Source organism: Helicoverpa zea, chromosome 31 (assembly GCF_022581195.2).
Source record: "Helicoverpa zea isolate HzStark_Cry1AcR chromosome 31, ilHelZeax1.1, whole genome shotgun sequence".
NCBI lineage: Eukaryota > Metazoa > Arthropoda > Insecta > Lepidoptera > Noctuidae > Helicoverpa > Helicoverpa zea.
The window spans coordinates 9,448,881-9,468,579 of NC_061482.1; the positions used below are offsets into that span (position 1 = coordinate 9,448,881).

Consider the following 19,699-nt stretch of genomic DNA (forward strand, 5'->3'; position numbering starts at 1 on the left):
TTGTACATATATAAGCTCAGTGCAGTTTAAGTGTTAATATAATAACTTAAAATATGGTAAAGATTTACGTAATAAATTAATTTGCAAATAAATTGTGCTCTCAAATTATTGTAAACCCGAATTTGATTCTAGCACAATTCTAACGGCATCTGAAAACTACATACGTATTCATAATTATTTCATCGATAAAGTCGTTTATTGAACAGTCATAGCGCCAATTTGCGAACATACAGTTTTACTGCTTTTTGATACGCTACTCAAATTTTAATCTCGATTTAATTACTGAAATGAAATTAGCCTCTTAACACGCCATAGGAATTCACAAAACCATTAAAACACGTCTAGTTTGAACTATTTATCGTGTTACATATTACACACAGATGCACTTCATACACTTCATTTTCAAATAATTACAGGAATATCGCAGCTATGTCACCAAATATTGTGACTTAACTGCAATCCAGCAAACCTGGCCAAATTAGTCCAATTATGCATAAAATTTGTCAAATCTACATAAAAGGGACACAGAACACAACGTGCCATAGGCCTGTCTGGGTCTAAACATGTAGATATATTTAAGCTTTTCATAAAAGACAGACCTACATCACTACAAACTTTCCTCTCAACGTACAACATTCATGTATGTATACATGTATATATATAGTAGAAACGTCAGTTACACTACTTATAACTCGAGAATGGCTGAACCGTTTAAGCTGAAAATTAGAGGGGTAGCTAATAGCTTAACTTATTTCGGACGCGGGTGAAAAAGCCGCTGGCTGAAGCCAGTCATTATATAAAAGTTTTAAATTGTTCTTACTTATTTGTCTGAAATAATAAAGAAGGAATTTATACATTTACATATTTCAATCAATTTTACACAGCTATATGTCTGACATATGGAATGAGTGGCGTGGCACTTTAATTTTATCGTAGGTAGGTAACCTACATACTATTTTATAAAGTTATTTAGATTTATTGAAAATTAATTTCCATCGCTGTTTCATTATTAAACTTGAACAAATGAGTGGCAATGTGTGTTGTTACCTGTCCTTGAATTTGATGTGTGGCAAATGGGTTGACAGCGACGGGCGACGACTGGTGGGGCAGCGCGCTGTGTGGCGAACACCCGGGTGGACTGCGACCCATACTTCCGCACGCGCCAGCGTACCCGAGCCCGCTCGGCGACTGCGTTAGCCATGAGCTGAAAACGTTTAAACACCATTTGACGAAATGTTACTCAGAACGAAGCAACGAGTAATTTTAAACAATGCTTTTTAGAGTACAAAGCGCTCTGATTTTAAATAAATTTCTTCTCGGGGTCCTTTGCGGAGATGTTGTTGCTGACACAATTCCTATATGGCTGACTTGTCCGAAAACATACGGCGTTAAAAGGCGCTCGTTTTTTAAAAGGTTTTCCAATCTTATGTGTAAAATCATATAATTAAATGATGTGTCTTAAAGTTAACTGAATATACTTTTTACGATTAGCGAGAATTAAATAATTCCATTAAAGTATACTAATATTATAATGGTAACTGGTCGTCAACACTTAAATGCTACTGCGATAAGAAGTAACAGGTGTAACGGGTGTTATAGCTCAGGCTCAGGTCACATCAATTGACCTTTTTGTAAATGCAATTTTAATACTTCATCATATCAGCCAATTGCCGTCCATTGCTGAACGTACGCCTCCCACAAAGAATGCTAGCCACCCCAGTCATGGGCAATCCGCACTGTTCACAATTCTAAATTTGTCCATAGCCAAACTACGTACCTATACTGAAAGAGGTATTTATAGATACTAAATAAACTAATAAATAATATCACCAATTTCAGTTGTCAAATTGACGACTTAAATTTTGGGTGGAAATATCACGGATTTATAATTTGGTTATCTTCGAGTAACTTAGGCTACCTATATTTTGTTCGCTTACTGGTAAAAGTTTCCCGGGACGTGAGTAAAACTGCGGGAAACAGCTAGTTATGTTTAAAATTTAATTAACCTATCCACAAATATTTTACATAAAAATATTGAAAGGAAGTTGCTAAATCCCATAAAAATTGTCAGTAAGTCCGCTTTATTTTTTGCGGTTATATACCTACGCTACGCTTCAATAGTATGAAAATGTCGATCGTTAAAGTGAAAACCTTGAACGGTCTTAAAAGTAGCCGTGGCAGAGGCAGAGATAAAGCGGGTAAACTCCGCCCATCTTACCTGCTTGCGTCCAATAGCACATTCGTGCCTTTCAACAATTGTTTGCCATAATTAGAATCGATTATGCTATTTCTTGTCATTCCAATGAACGTCATCGCTTCAACGTTATAGGTTGATACTAAGAAATAATCTTATTAATGATCAGTTTGGTTATTTATCATCATCTATATCAATGTGATGTTATGTTATGAAACACGAGATATGTCCCCCTTTAATGTCATTTAATACGTCTAATATATGTATGTATTCTATTGAGTAAATAGGAAGCAAGAGGAAAAATAGGCGTCTTGGATTTAAGAATATATTGTTTACCAACATACAGAGTCATTATTTACTATTTCTTATTTCGGAAGTTTTATTAGTTGAAAGTGAATACATGATGGAGATAATCGGACTGAGGCGGACTGAGGCGTCGTTGAAAATATGCATAATTCCAGTCAACATGCCACAATGGCACTAAGCATCAAACTGAACTTATCTGGCATTATATTAATGTGTTTATACGTATGTACTTGCCCTACAAAGTAGCTGATATCAAATTGGTCAATACTTGAGATATCTCGTGAATTATTTAAGATACACTATTTATCAAAAGGACAAGAACTACTGATAAACTTATAAAAGTTCGAATTTTCAACCAATTAAACCAGTATCTCGCGCTTATCAGGAGTATTCTACAGCTCACAACCATTGTTTATACTAATGTCCTCAGGTATACAGTCTAGGTATCAATGTTATCACCATTATTGTCAATAAGGTCACAGTTAGATACACCTGAAAGAATTATTCAATGTTGTAATGACATCAATTGATAACTGTCTAATTGAAACAAACGAGGAAATCGGAAATAAAATTCTTTAGCTACGTATCAGTGAATTTATTAGCATTTGTTTTGTAAACACTGGCATGAGAAACGTAAATATTTATTATAATTAATATGTAATAATAGGTAATGTCATAGTGTTAACTTGCCCGTTTGAATTATATTACAAAACGATTTCAAATATGTATGCTGTAAGCAGTTAATTATAGTAAAGTACTTGCGCAAACTTAAGTACTTGCTCAAGACTTAAAATCTGCTTTTTCGTTTGCTCACCTACACAAAACTCAGATTAAGTAATTTTCCTAGTTCTCCCTATTTTACAAGTCCAAAAAATAATTTGGCATTCGATACGATTAATAATGAACTTTTTCATTAGGTTCGATTGTCAACATTTATTGACTTGATTAAAAAAACAAAAATTATATATCAGATTCTGCACCAGTCTAAAAAACGCTTTTTTATGGTAGTTTAAATATTTATTTTATTTTTAACCCACTTCAAAAAAGGAAGTTCTCAATTCGACCGTTTTTCTTTTTTGTATGTTTGTTTCGCGATTACTCCGCCATTTATTAATCGATTTTGATGATTCTTATTTTGTTTGATAGGACATACTTTCGAGTTAGTCCCATAGTCATCAGGTCAGAATCTGATGATGGAAACCTTGAGAAATCAAGAGCAACTTTCAAAAGTTGTGGGTATACATAGAGTAATAACTTGACACTCAGGTGTCTGCCTGATAGCACTATGCAAAAGTGAAGGTTTGGCGCTCACCTGATGATGGAGACCAGAGAAGGTCGAGGGAACTCGACGATTGAATGTCAACTGCCTCTTGTTGTTTGGGCTTATATTATTCGTATTGACGAGACCTTTGCACTAATGCTAATAGTGACAACTATGCTTTATCATTGAAAAACCAAAAATAAAAAACTTAGGTAACAAAAATATAGAACCGACTTCCAAAAACACTAAAAAAGCGAAAGAAAATAATTGTTTAATGCATCCGCCTAGAAGTTGGTGGCGAAATAAACTTAGGTACATCCACTAGACACATTTTGACATTTTGTAAAAAGTTTTTGAGTATTTATTGTTAACATCATCACCAAAAATTCAGCTGTCAAACCATAACGGTTCATGAGATATCTACAGACAAACGGAATCGAAGTCAGCGAAGAATAAGGTCCAATTTTATGGTTGTACCCTTAAGGTACGGAATCCTGGAAAAATATTTGAGATGTAGGTAAACATTAAAACTCACGTGTCATATCTAGGGTAAGAAGGTGGATGATACGGAGAACCGGACCCGAAGTAATTCCGAGCTCCTAAGGGTAGGGGCTGCATGTGAGGCGGCACGTGCTGCCCGACGTGTGCAACATGATAACCGTCTCCAAACAGGGTCTTAGAATAAGGAGTAGCTCGAAAAGGCCTTTTCATCCTCCGCCGTCGTCTGAAGTTCCCGTTTTCGAACATCTCTCCGCATTGAGGATCTACAACAATACTACACTCACCACCCAAAAATCTATGAACATGGGACCTGGAATTTATCGCTAGCAATTCGCTTTATAAAGTATGAAATATGAGATGACGGTGAATGCTCGCGTAGCAGTTAGAAGTCATTCGCATGGCATTATTGCAGACAGGAAACAAACAACGATAGACCATTTAGGTAGGTAACACAATCTTGGTAAACCAATTTTCGATTAAATATTTCTAAGAAAATTTATTCTTTTATTTAAAGCTTAGGTACTTCTGCATGTTCATAGAAAGAATATGTAGACACTTACCTAGGGTCCAATAATTTCCCTTGCGCTCACCACCACCTTCTCTTGGTACTTTAATGAAACACTCATTTAAACTTAAATTATGCCGAATCGAATTTTGCCAGCCCTTCTTATTCTTCTCGAAAAATGGAAATTCCTTGGTGATGTAAGCGTAAATTTCACTTAGCGTAGCACGTTTCGTTTGGCTGTTTTGAATTGCCATCGTAATGAGTGCTACGTAAGAATAGGGAGGTTTGGTAAGCGCCTGCGACGTTGATGTGGTAGACTGCGGCTTCATTTCTGAATTTCCTGGGCTAGCCGGGGTCGTTGACTTAGATTTACTCTTTGTTTCAGTACTGCTACGTTCAACAAACAAAAAAAATATTACTCAAATTATCGGTAACATTATGATAGCACAAAATAAATCCAATTTCAAGTTGTTGTTGCATTACAAAAACGATTAAATAAGCTCTAATAAAACTAAATTGATGTTATTACAAAAAAGTCAAAAAGGCATTCGACCTATTTTTTTTTTTTCATGAACACCAATAATAATTGTATCTTGTACCAATTGATGGTCTATTATAACATAAAATTCTTTGCACCCTTTAATTACAGAATTACTCCAAATTTAACAACCTCAGAAAAAGTAAGAAGTTAAGAGCAACCAACCTATTGTTGGAATTATCGTCTCTTGGTAGTGTCGGCAATGAAAGGGTTTGATAGACTCGTGACAAATCTTCTTCTCCTTTGACGCTTTGAGAGTTTGTTGCATCCGCGTTGCTTTCTTGAAGGCATATCCTACTGTCGTACGGCGAAGAACCTTCAAAGAAAGAAAATACTAATTTAGTAGACAGTCAAAAACCACTCCACTCCGTAAATGTCTTAAAACAGTAATGCAGTCAAAAAAAATGATAAACATCGTGTTTTGGTTCTGTTTATTTAGGAAACTGTTTCAGGTGAATTACAACGTATAAGGTATGATATTTAGCGGAGGCAAGCTGTTGACCCATAAAGGTTTTGTTACAGATCCCAATTAATAACATAAACATGTATTTTTCCGTCGTTAAGATACTAGTATTAAGTCTCTTAGGTGTCCCGTCTCAGGTGGTCATGGTGGTCTTTGGAAAAGCCTGTCATCTACCTATTTTTTTTTTATTAAGTTCACCAACGACGATTTTCAAGCAGAGACCACGATACTTAGTCTATTGCTATCGTCTACCTCTTTATTAAACAAGAACTTAAAAAATCCGCTGGCAAAGAAAAGTAAGCATAAGGAGCTCAAATAATACCTAGTCGTATAATCCCAAATAATTTTCAATTGAGAAACATAACAATAGCACTCAAAAATAATGAACGAATAACTCGCCTAGCTAAAAGAATTTGCTATTATTGTATAATACCTGCGTAATGATGGTCAATTGGTTAGATACTTACCTATTTATTCATTTATCTAAAAGATACCTACTCAACCACTTCTTCGTCTTAATATTCTTAAAACAATTGTATTTAGTCAATTACAGGAGCATACAAAATACTCGAGTGCATGTAGGTATTTGACACAAAAATAATGATACTTTGGTTATTAATTAAGAAGTACATTTCTTAATTTGCTTTCTCTAAGTACAAACGGTTTTTTGTATGTATCATTAATGATTTGAATGGCTATAAGTAGGTAGGTACTCTAATAATACTAATGTCCGTTTTCACCAACAATCTCTTAACGTTTCCCAAACTAAGTGTCACTTAAAATAGGGGCTCCCCCAAAAATAAAGGTGATAACTGACACTTAAACGTTGGTGAAAACGAAATTCGTATTAAGTGTTCCCTAAATGCTCTTAGGGACTCCCTAAATTTAGGTATTTGTTGGTGAAAATGGGCATTAGTCTATCTTTGTACTCTGGCGTTAGGGTATTTCTGATTACTTACAAAAAGGGATTTTTGGTAGAGCTAGAAACCCAAGTTTAAAGAATATGTACTGTGTGTGTGGTATAGGTATCGACTTGGCCTGGGGTTTTAGTTGTGAGGTATTTCAATATTGCAAATCCAATTTTTTCCGTGATTCATTCTATAACCATTTTTCAGGAACTTGAAAAATCTATAAAAGTACCTAAGGGCATTTATGTTTAATCTAAATACATAGGTAAGCCGCACTTCTTTGGACTTGCTACTTAACGTCTTTTCATGAGCTTATTTTATCCAAACTTCAATCATAAGTGTTTAAAAGAAAATAATACATATATCTTCCTACACACAGTTATGTATTGAAATACAATTAGAAATAAGACATTTCATCTAAATATAATTAATAAAATGTAACTTAATATTACTGACTGTTACACCAAACTGTAGTCCGTCCATCACATCCTACAAATACACGCTAATGTAACAAAAGTTCTGTTTAAAGTAGCCACATACAATATACGTTATTGTTATTATGTTGTTACATTTAAGACTTGAGATTTAGCCAATCTTACGCGTACGTGCCTCCCGATACGGGTTTCTTGGAATTCGTCGCTTAACGTTGTAGGTAGTTAAACATGCACACTTCATGCATTTGTAGGTACATACCCACCTACTCGTGGTCTTCGCTAACTGAACTACTTGTCAGTTTAAGTTTTAGATGCCTTTTAAAACTAACACGAGTTAGCCCAAAAGGCTTTGGGATTGAGTAGTACTTATCTATACTAATATTAAAACTGAAGAGATTGTTTGTTTATTTGAACGCGGTAATCTCAGGAAGTACTGGTCCGATATGATACAAATTTCAGTGCTGGATAGCCCATTTATCAAGGAAGGCTATATAGGTTTTTTATCCGGATTCGTGCAGAGGTTCCCACGGGGTGCGGGTGAAACCACTGGCAGAAGTTAGTACTTATTAATTTCAAAGAACAACTCTAGGAACATGGACGCAGGTGTATATAACTAACGAAGAACCGGAATGCTCACGCTTTGTTATTCTGTCAGTCGAACCGTAATTGTACTAAGTAAGTCATGCAAGGAAGTAGTTTTATATTTTTAAGTAAGATTAGCAAAATAGTAACAAGAATTTCGTGAAAATTATCCATAGTTGTTTCTAAAGGAGCAAATAAAAAAGTACATTTTCACAATTTGCGTGTGTAGAAGAATGCGTCAGACAGACGCCGCAAGCCGATGTAGTTGCATATCGGATTCGAGCCGAGCCGCGAACACCGCAAGGTATTGTGTCGCTTATAGAACAATGCGTCGTATTTATAAAACATTAAAAGCCGGCGTATCGTTCGTGAAATTAATAACAAATAACAATTGTGAAACGTTAGTTCGGGAGCAGTGCGAATTACCCATGCCGTTGAATAACTGGCTTCTGAATGTTCATCGAGTTGTGGGACTCATCTCTTAAACAAAGCAATAAAACGAGGCCACCTATTGTATCCACATTACTTAAGTCCCAAATCAGCTATATAGCATGATATTTGTCGAAATTTTAGAACACTATTGAAAAAGTCCGTTACCATTGAAAAAACTTTGTAGTCTACAAAATTCTCATTATTTGCAAATATAAACACTAAAGGATTTTAAAGTCAATCATCCTCATAGGTTCTTTTATAAAGGGTTTGATGGAGGGTAAAGTATTTGGGAAATCGAACACAATCAATAGAACTCATTGCTACATGCATACGAAGCTCTCTAATAATTAAATTATAATGACGATTTCGATCAACAAATCTTGAGGGAAAAATGGGTAAACTATATTGGATTTGGTATTCGGATTTTTGATAAATTTTGCCAATAAAACGTTAATATACTTGTACAAAACGGCCAAGAGCCTGTCGGACAACATTCAATGGATGTAGGGTTCCAAAGTTTCCCGTCCGTCAAAATAAGTGACCCCACTTAATAGTTAAAAATTCAACCCAGAATATAATTTACGTAAATACGAATAACATAATTACAGATTCACACTACACCAAATATTCTTGTTAACAGCAATGATCGACAGACAACGAGCAAGGATAATTACCACCAATGCCACGATAGCCCACCGGATTTAAACAAAACTATAAGACCTACATAGATGTTGGTAACGAAACCATAGCCTAAATTATTCGTATTAACTATTCGTACTAAATATTTCGGGATTGTACAAGAACAATTCGACAATTTAATAGCTGACTATCGTCTCAACAAGAAAAACTTATTTTCTTATGGTTGACAAGTTAAAGGAATAGGTACACTATTTCTATTATTTCTAAAAATACAAACATAATCAAAAGATGTATTAGAGTTAACCCCTTTTCATTTTTAAATACGTATCCAACAACACAATATCAGTCGTGAGGGCTAGAATGAAAAAAATAAACACCCCAAATTGCGTGTACCTACACTTTTTAAAATTTTTATTATATCACTTTGTTGGCGTGACTAATATACGTACATATCGGTAGCAAACAGCTTTCTAGTGCTAATGTTAACTGAGATAATCTACGGACGGAGGACGGACGGACGCGGACGATCAGATGGACTCGGCCAAACTATAGTGTTCTTGTTGACTACGGAACCCAAAACATAGGTATCATGAAATATCATAGTACGCAACAGACTAGAACGTAAGACTTGATATAATTCTAGTAGCGCTTACGTAAACTGCACTGCTACATATGGCTTATCAACACACCTGTAGAGTTGCATTGCCTATTGCATAATATTTTTGTTATTCTTTTTCAGTTTTGTTTGGCTCGCTAGATTACCTACTTCTTTTTTATGTTGGCAAATCTGAGAAGAACTAAATGGTGTCAAAACATATACATAAATGAAATGAAATGAAATGAAATGTTGTTGGCGTATGCTCTTTCTTGCTTTCCTCTAGTAAAGATTTTTCTTAACTCGTTGTAGGTACTCTTCTTAAAAGCATGTAAGTGGTAAGTTGAAATAGTGGAAAAAACGCGTGCCAGCTATCAGTAAGAAAAGGATAGTGGATAAAAATACACCCATTCCGACAAAGCTAATTTCTATGCTTTGAAGTAAGAACCCAATTTTGTCTGCTTGTCGAGGATCAAACATATTGTATGGACATAAATCCTAGATTCTAATTTAAAGGGTACATTATTAGTAATTCCTCGAATAGCCCGCTATGTCGGATAAGCAGACAGACAAATCCCATTTCGAAACTTCGTACTTCCATTTTGATTAGAATCCTAGCAGTGGTAGGTACTTATCTCATCTTTCACGGAACTAATAAAAACAATGACAATACAATTGCGTCACCGTTGCTGTTTACAGAAACTATACAGGTAGGTACATATATACATATTTGGGAAAATCGGAGCTAAACCAGCAAAGCTGTATCGCACTATCGTCAGTAATTGAAGTTTTAATTCCAAAATACAAATATAGAAAGAGACTGCACGAGGCAATGCTTAAAGCAACTTTTTCTTCTTATCGAGTGGGCTGCAGGTTTAATCACCTAGCAAGCTAAAAGCAACCGATGCGCATATTTTGTTCGATCATTGTATTGTGTTTCATTAGGGTAGTATCAGACTGATGTTACTTCCTATCTTATATTTATTTTAAGGTAGCAATTTACGGCACCGATTGTACCCGGGGGGAAGTAACATAATCTTTTCGCTCAATTAGCGACCTCTCTGCGTCTATGGGGTGAAAAATCTTAAGGCCATTATTATCAAACACCTGGTTACGAAGGGAAAAGAAAAGTATGTTAATTTGGAAATAAAACGTAAACTACCATTAATCTCTAGTAAGATGTTTAGAATTGCTGGATAAAGTTTTGTTATTGTTTGTAAACAGTGCTAGTAACATTTGTAAACACACATTTGGTGAATTTGTATCTACGATTCAATGTCTTTTGGAATTATGCGGACAGTCTGTAGTAGTTGAGAATACATTATCTATTTTTATATAGGTAAGTACTAACTACCTTTTTATCTCTGTCTCATAGCCCCGTGGGCTCTTGCCGTCTATGGCTTATCCTTATCCTTCGTCTTCATTTAGCCTGGGGCGGTAGAATCATTTATCCGCAATTCCAATCCGTAAACTATCTCTGCCGAGTAGAGCTGGACTAACCATTAGGCACAGGGACAGTCAACTAATACCTCCCATAAAAAGGGGACTAATGCTGTGCATTAAAATTCTAGGGTACTCTTCTGGCAGATATTCAAACTAAAAATTGAGTAGTCGACCCTAAATCCAATTACGTAATTAGCCTTATTCGGGCACAACCTCTTATCTAATACCTACATTGGCAAGTGCACATACACGGACGCTGGAGCAGGATATTTATAAAGATGCAACTAAAATGCTTTAGGTAAGTTTGAATATAACACGTATAAAATAGTGAACGCTTTTGTTTTTTATTCCAACCCTAAATGTGAGTATAGACTACAACATTTTCTGGAGCATTTCTGTGTAATGTAAGTAACGTTCTAGCGAATGGTATAATACAAGCAAAAGCTCCGTCTCCAAAGCATTTCCGCATGTAATGTAACGTTCGTGCGAATGCTCGGCGTTATGTTACGGGTAAATGCTCACAGCGAGTGTGCATTTATCAACATTTCGTTGTACCTTGCGTTCATTCTTTGTTAAATGTTGGACCTACAAGTCGCGTATGCTGCGTTTATCTTGATGAATTATATTAGAAGAAATAAGAATAATAGAAATAGAAGATGGTGGCAAATGAACATTTACAATAGAAGACAAACTCTTGGAGGTGTGCAATTATTGTTAGACTTAAAATCGCAGGAATTAAGTGGTCAATATAAGAACTTTACGGCCCTATCTTCAAGTGATTTTGAAAGTTTATTGAATTCAATTGGTGCTAAAATATCAAAGCAAAATACATGCACGCGCCGTCGCGCCGTAATTTTCTTCTAGAGGTCTGAAAAGAGACCTCAAAAATTATGAAACATATTCTAGAATCCTAATCGTTAACATTTGGCGATATTGTGTCCAAAATATTGTGAGCTCGAAACATACAAAAACTGGTCAAGTGCGAGTCAGACCCGCACACTGAGAGTAATTTATATTCTCGTTAGAAAACTGCTGTCCCCAAAAATGAACTTAATGAGAATATTTTTATGCTTGATTTTCTTTACTAATTATCAAGAATGCATAATATAGGTAGTATTTCCACGGAAAATTATCGGTAAAACAAAAAACGTTTCCTTTCCTTTGCCTTTCTTCTTTGAAATCGGCTAAAAACCTACAAACAATAAACGGGTATCGATGTTTTATTTTATTTTTGATGAGATGTCATTGCCTGAAAATAATCTATGTAGGTATAAAAGAAAGCTTTGTTAGTTACATATTTTATAACTCAAGAATGGCTGAACCGTTCTAGCTGAAAATTAGAGGATAGTTTTGAGACCCGGGAGAAGGACATCTATAGGATAGTTTTTGTCACCATCCGGCTACGGGAAGCACCTATCTCGGAACGCGGGTGAAACCGCGGGCAGAAAGCTAGTAAGTATTAAAAGTAAAAGCAATAAAAGTTTCACATATTTATGTAGGTACTGTAAAAGTGGTGTAATTTTGGATAGCTAACTTTGAAAACTTAAAATATTTCGCAAAGTCCCTGAAAAATAATTCATCAATCACTCGGCAGGTGATGTTATGATTGTTATATTATTTTTTTTTGGTAATATTTCTTGGTCTACAAACCTAAACTACCAACGAAAATCGGCCACGAAAAGAAAAATGTAATAACAAGTATATGTCTGTCAGAACCGATTTGTGATTTAGGAATATTTACTGGATCATTGGATACAAAGTAGGCGTCTTTCTATTATACTGGAAGTAGTTCTCTCGGGATGCGGGGAAATCTCATAAACATAATTATATTTAAACTTATAACAAATAAATGGCTTTCAGATTTAACCTTTCAAGAACGTATGGTACAAGTAACACATGAATTTAACATTTCTTTTGATTGTAGACGCCTTAGGCTAGATGGGCTGAAGATTGAGGATATGCTGGCAAAAAAAATAACTTGAAACAATTTTGTACTGGTATTTACTGATTTATGGTGTGGAAACCTAGCTGAACATGATATTATAGTGTATGTTATAAATTATACATACGTAATATCATTTTCAGTTCAGTTTCTGTTTCCGAAGAAATGCAAACAAAGACATATTAAAATGGTGGTAATGGCAGCCTTTGCGCCTTACGCTAAATAGTAGAACTCGAGCCTCCAGCGTTACTTAACGCGTCTACTGATAATGGCGTCGATACCCAACTCGTACAAAAGGTAATTGTTCTCTCAAACAATAAAGTTTAATAACGTAAGGTTCTAGGTAATGTGTGCATACGCATTGTGGCACGCAGTAACACCCCGATGACGGGCGATCCGTGTTATGGCGTAAAATAAGTAATAACCACAGTATTAATCTTGTATGTTACTTTTTTGTACACCTACCTTTACCCAAAGGCAGCAGATTTTCACATAATTAGAAAATGTATTTAACATTAACGGTCTAAACAACAATTAATTAAAATATTTTCAATTTAGGTACTAGTAAAATATTTCTTAAATGGAACACGGAACCGTTGAAGGATTTACAAATCCTTCAGGCCTACGAGCATGCAAGAAAATTATAGGTAGTGGTATTTTTTTGTGTTGTGGTATTTATAGAAATATACAATAGGTATGCATACCTACATATTTACGTTATCTACTTACTATCATGTGTCTTGTATCCCGTGAATAAAATATCTAAAACTTTACACTATTTTTGTAATACTGTATTACCTACCCGATTTTCAATAACAGTCAATCAATAATTCTGTAGTGTTAACTGAACAGTTCGAGGAATGTCAGTGTCGAGGAATTTTGAAAATTGAAAGGTATACAGATTTTGATGCGGTCTTTCCAAATTGCGTACAAGGCACAGAAGCACAAACTTTGCACAAAAGCGCTGTTTGCGAGCATTTTGCAACCTCCAAATGACTGACAGCTGCATACCTAAGTTTAAGTCACTTCCTACATCTACTGAAATTGTCTATTGGTACGTTTTTGAAATGGCTGTTTTCATTAAAAATAACATTCACTAATTATTTCATGGCATCATGAACCTTTTTGAAATAATAACTATCTAAACCTACTTAGGCGAAAAATTTACAAGTTTCAGTTTAATTGTTAACTAATTATTTTGGGTCTATTTTCTGACGTCAAATACGTCGTATCGCATCAAATTATAATGGCCCACCAGATTATTTACCAATTGATTATTAGAAGTCATTAGTAATATAACTTTATTATTATCAATTAATTTGTCTATGTGCAACATTTCAACTTTGTAAAATTATTTTAATAATCGTTTTGCATAACCTGAAGCTTTTATATTGTTTGTGCTTTCTTGCCGCACTAGAAATAAAGATGTGAGAGAGATCATCAAATTTTTAATTCTTAAAAAAAAGCACATAATTTTCGCGCACATCACCATTCAGAAAATTTCGTCGTCACAACGCCATCTATCGAGAAGTATCGAGCAGTGACGAAAATATTGGAAATGTGCTCTATATATAAAAGGTGTCCATATGACAAAATGATGCATTTTCTTTCAGAAGTCCATCACTAGAAACAAATCGATTGAAATTTCGTATAGTCTGGAAATCCAAAGATTAATATTGGACTACTCCATCCCTCGCTGCAAATTCAGGTGTCCCCGAGAGTTATCAGTTAGTTTGCAACAATTAACTTTAATACTAGTTTGTACCATATGGGTCACTTATGACGACGAGAAAAGAAACAAAAACAGAAATTCATGGAGTATGAGAGAAAAGTCCAAGCATTCCTGCTCGTTCTTTTAAGATTCTGTCTGAAGTTGCGACTTAACATCACAAACTTTTGTATAACCATACCTTGCAAACTTTTGTACAAATGACTGCCACAGCATAGTCGTGAAATAATGGTGCCTATCGTAATTTTTATTGTAATCGGATTGAATTATGTACAGTTTGCAACAAGAGCTCCGAGGTTAAGGGGACGCGACCCGAGCTGACGTCAGGGGCTCGAAGAGATCGTTGCGCGCCCGCGCCCGCTAGATACGAATGATGTTGTTCTTTTAGATAAGCTCAATACTCGAGTTAATCACATGTTATTCAAGTACGAGATCCAGTTTACGGGTTAGGGTTAGTATTAAACAACCCTACCAGTGTTTCGTAACACGCAAAGACAACGTGCACATTAAGAACGATGAAAATGTAAAAATTGAATTTTCGGACAAATATAGAAAGGTGCACAATATTAGTTTCCAAGATTTAGAGATTAAAGTTGGAAAAAACAGAAGAACATCCTATAATTATGATAATAAAAAAATGCGTTTTTTTAAGACCATAATTTTAGACAGCTGTAACCAACACAGTACACATCAAATACAAGCTATTTGAATCTTCCTATTCGAAAATATGTTATACAATAGGCACATTTTATACATGTTGAAACGCAAGAATTGCTATGATAAGGGCTATATCGTAAATGAATTATCAGCACAAGTCTAATCGATTTCTTTCGATGTCTAATCGATTTAAGTGTAAACTGTGTTAAAGGTGGCTCAACGCGACACATAAAAGCAAGAAGTACACGCTCATATTTGTACTGGATTCGACGCGGGCTGCTTTACGACCACAATCAATGCTTCTGGACAGGGCTGCCAACTGTTCAGTCTATAAAACTTGATTGAACTTTGTTGCTATTTATTATATTTTTGTCTGACTTTGTTTTATCATAGTCATAATTATAATGATAGTATTTACAAACAACCTACGAAAATGTAAGGATACTTTTTCGTGGTCGATTTTCGTTGGTGACTTTCAAACTGTAGCTCCGAGGCAAATTATTTTACAACAGAAAGAAAACCAGTAAGTAAAGCAGAAGTGTCTAGAGTTCAGTTCTGCCTGACAATAATTTAACAGCCTTACTTAGAAACGTGAATTAAATAATAAGTAATACTTGAGGGCTGTTTAAGAAAATTCTTACTTATAAACGTTGCTAAAGCATGTCTTAACTAACATCTAATCGCTACTTAAGACTTTAAGTAGTGATTATATAGTTAAAATGTTGCTTAGAAGGTGATTAGAGATTTTATAAGTAAGGGGGCTTATCTCTAGTTCCGATGAAACCATCGAAAGAACAAAATACATAATTTAACGCCAACAATTAAATGGTTTCAGTTAATTTCTATTATCCTAGTAATTTTAATAGGTGAATAAACAATTACGATGAAAAAAAACCAAAACGAAGAAAATCGATGGTGGAGATTGGCATTATTACCAGCAATTTTTATTACTGAAGCTTCTTAGTTATTGTGAACAATTCCAAGTTTCCAACATTCAGGGACTATTTTTTAAAGCAGTGGATGGGAGTAATTGCCAGAGACATTTTATGCAGGTTGACTGGTAGAGAACGCCTAAGACGTAAGTACGCCTTCGTACATTGTTTTGTTACACGTTTGCAAAAAGTATAATAAATAAAATAAAATTAATTTAGTTTCTAGTTCAACAAAGAATTGATCAATATAAATAACCCATACAAAACAGAATTACAAAACCGGCGTTGTACCGGTTTATACAATTATTGCAAAGGACTAAGATAGAGATTTAAAACTAATTAAAGGAGAAATACATAAAAAAATACTTGTTTATTACAAGTGAACTGGAAACTAAATTACAGTTCTGGAATGCATAGATCGCTTGTGCCGAATAGAACAAAATATATAAGATCCCACCATTGAACGCCCTTCACAGCTAGTTGATGGATAGAAGACATTTTATATTGAATTGAAAAGGCCAATAAACAGATTGCAAATTGGTTGACAAAAAAATTAATAACATAGCAACGGTTTGCTTAGTAGAAAAACTCAAATATGAAGCCCACATAAAATTCAAACATTAGTTTGACCTTTTTTCCCGTCACAACTAAGGTCTCTGCACACAGCGGGCGCGGCGCGGCGGGACGGGACGGCGACGCGACACTGAGCAGTTGTAATGTACTAGATATTACGGAGGCCGCCTGGCCGCCACACAGAGCCGTCCCGCTCGACGCGACGTGACGCGACGATCTAGTACATTGTGTCGCGTCGCCGTCCCGTCCGTGTGTGTGCAGAGACCTTTAGGCAGACAGGTACAAACAGTTACATCGGTATTAGACTAGTAACTTGCAATGGCTTGGATAATTTTATTATGGAAATTAATTTTATTGAAAATATAGATTATTTAGTTAGGAACACAGTGAAAGGAAAAAAATATATTGCTGCGATTTATAGGGTGCGACAGAGAGGTCCCAGCGAACCGATCTATGCGATAGAAGAGGACACAGCATTGCAGCTGCTATTTTCAAAAAATGAAAAATATCAAACAGTGTTTGCATCATTAACAGACGATATTTTCATTGTACACCACCGTTCAAGATTTTACTGCTAGTATCTATAGCATCGAGAACTGCTCCGAAGAGAACGCTAAGATATCGCATTAAAAAAAAACAAGTAGGTAAGTGTTATAAATATATCCTCTTTAGTTACAGTTTTATATTTATTCTTTATGCTAGACGGTTATTCTTTTTATTTTCAAAAATGTAAGTCATTTTTTTATTAGATTTAATAAATTACTTTTAGAGCCCTAACTCCGTACTTTATACCCATCAAAATGGAATGTACATCATCTTAAACGTGTTAAACGTTTTTTTTATAAAAACTATATAACATTAATAAGTGTAGGGTTCTACTGGCTAAACCGAATATTTGTGTCAATGAGGAATGAGTTGTTGTACAGAAACTTAAGCAAATAAATAAATATGCGTCGCAAAAACACCTTCGTTTCTGTCGAACATCCATAAAGAAGCATCAGTGAAGGATATAACTGAATACATACAACGAAAGAAAAGGTACACGAAATAAAAATGAAAGCAGAAAAGCCCTATAAAAGTTAGAAAATTATGATTAACACTGACATTTTTCAATAAGCTATAGCCGGATGGTGTGCGGTGCCGTTTAGACCATATAGAGCGGCTGCGGCTGTAGAAATCAGCAAATCGTAATTTAGCAGTATGGAAAATACATCGAAAGCAAAGACAAATACCTAAATACGTTTGTGACTTAAAAATAATTGAATTGCAAATTACATTACATGCTTTAAATTTTTTATTATTATTTTAACATTCTGAATATTCCTTTGTCGTCAAAGGATACAACGACAAAAGATATAGTAGTATTTATATAAATACTACTACCAGATACTCATTAATTACCAATCCAATTTGACCGCGATTGAGACAATCTTTTTTTTTTAACGACGTCAAAAATCATCAAGTGACCCCCTCCCGCTGTGGGTTAGCAGCGGCGAGGGAGTGTCAGACTCTTACTGACTAAAAACCGTCGTGAAACGTACTTGATACGTGTAGGTACTTATATCCATTTGTATATTGACGCTTTAATGTTGAACTGTTCATAAGACACTTCCTATATACGTTATACATAAACACAATTTAATACTTACCAGTTGTATGTAACACAATGATCTCATAGAGTATAGCAAGGAATAGAAGGCTGTGATTATAATGTAAACATATTTTGTACCCAGCCACATATTATAAACATTAACGCTTACGTGTGACGTGCCCTTATGTAACTTGTGTGAAGACTTTATTTCTAAGACTATTCAATTAAGTATAAAAAAATATTACCTATGTCACGTGCTTAATCTTTGCTAAACCGAAAATTACATTAACGTTATTCATATTGAAAATCTAAACCCAAGTCGTAAACGGTTACTTTAGATTTCACACACAGCGTAATTAATTTGAATCCTTGCTTAGGAAACTAGATGTAGGTAACGCAAAGGTTATTTACTGTCGAAATCCTAAAATATACCATCAAATAAGTCATTTCCTTTTTAACTTGTGAAAAGACTTCAGGCGCATGGGCCTTCGATGATAGAATTGAGAAAAAAGGTATTTATCCCGACTATCAAAGTTAGTTCGTCGATAAAGTGCGAACCGACAACCAATCTATGATTGTCCGATATTCATAATTTCTTTTAATACGTGATTAAGTTTCCTGAAAATTTATACGTACGAAAATTCTGTAAAATCATCCCATCCAATCGGGACCAATAAAAAAAAATACATTCAGATTGATTAATCGTGTGTGTGAACGAAGGCACCGGTATCCGATTATAACATTATGGACCCGAATCCCAACAAGTGGGAATAAGCACTAACAGCCAGTTTCTTCATCAAAAGTTAAAGCCAAAGTAAAAGTCAAAGTAATGTCTAAAGTAAAAGTAACGGTCAAATTCAATTTTTCTATTAGTTTTGCTGTCACTTTAGCCTTGAAAAAACGTATTTGACCGTTACTTTTACTTTAGACATTACTTTAACTTTAACTTTTGATGAAGAAACTGGCCGTAAGACAGAAAAAACTAAAATGAGCAGGTTAAAAGGATATTCTATAAGTACCTTCGTGATCGAAGTCACTACATACACAGGATACAAATATATTTCGTCAGCTAAATGACATTTGCACAATTACACGTCTAGGCTAATTCGTGGGTTAAGAACTAGAGTAGCGTAAGGGCAAAAATACAAAAAAAAATTTTTTTCACCATTCGTTTATTTAATCCCCATATTTTTATGTGCCAAAAAACTGGATCGATGTAGTGTGTTGATTGCTTAGTACAACAATAACGTATATAAAAAAAAGATATTTGTTTATTGCCAAAATGAAGTGTTTCTGCTTACAACAATCTTGACATTATTTTCTCAAAAAAATTACGAGCACAACGATCGTAACTCGATTTGCAGAGCGAATAAGACACCAAAATATGCCTTCAATGTAATCGCTTAAATAACGTATCTTGCCATACGTTAATAGCGCAGAAAGTTTGATTATGTAAGCTTAGTTTGTTTCGTGC

At 34.8% G+C, this 19,699-nt stretch overlaps 1 protein-coding gene across 2 annotated transcripts in view; it reads right to left on the minus strand.

Annotated features, from left to right (window-relative positions):
- The window catches only part of LOC124645297 (forkhead box protein L2-like), a 57,727-nt gene that overhangs the window by 19,610 nt on the left and 18,418 nt on the right, over nt 1-19,699 (minus strand). Inside the window, exons 4-7 of one of the 2 annotated variants that reach the window (XM_047185098.1) lie at nt 5,471-5,621; nt 4,823-5,154; nt 4,297-4,525; nt 1,048-1,204 (exon numbers count right to left, since the gene is read on the minus strand). In XM_047185098.1, coding sequence (XP_047041054.1) covers nt 1,048-1,204; nt 4,297-4,525; nt 4,823-5,154; nt 5,471-5,621 — 869 coding nt within the window. Of the gene's footprint in view, nt 1-1,047; nt 1,205-4,296; nt 4,526-4,822; nt 5,158-5,470; nt 5,622-19,699 lie in introns of both variants that reach the window. The other variant, XM_047185097.1, reaches the window with a different exon arrangement.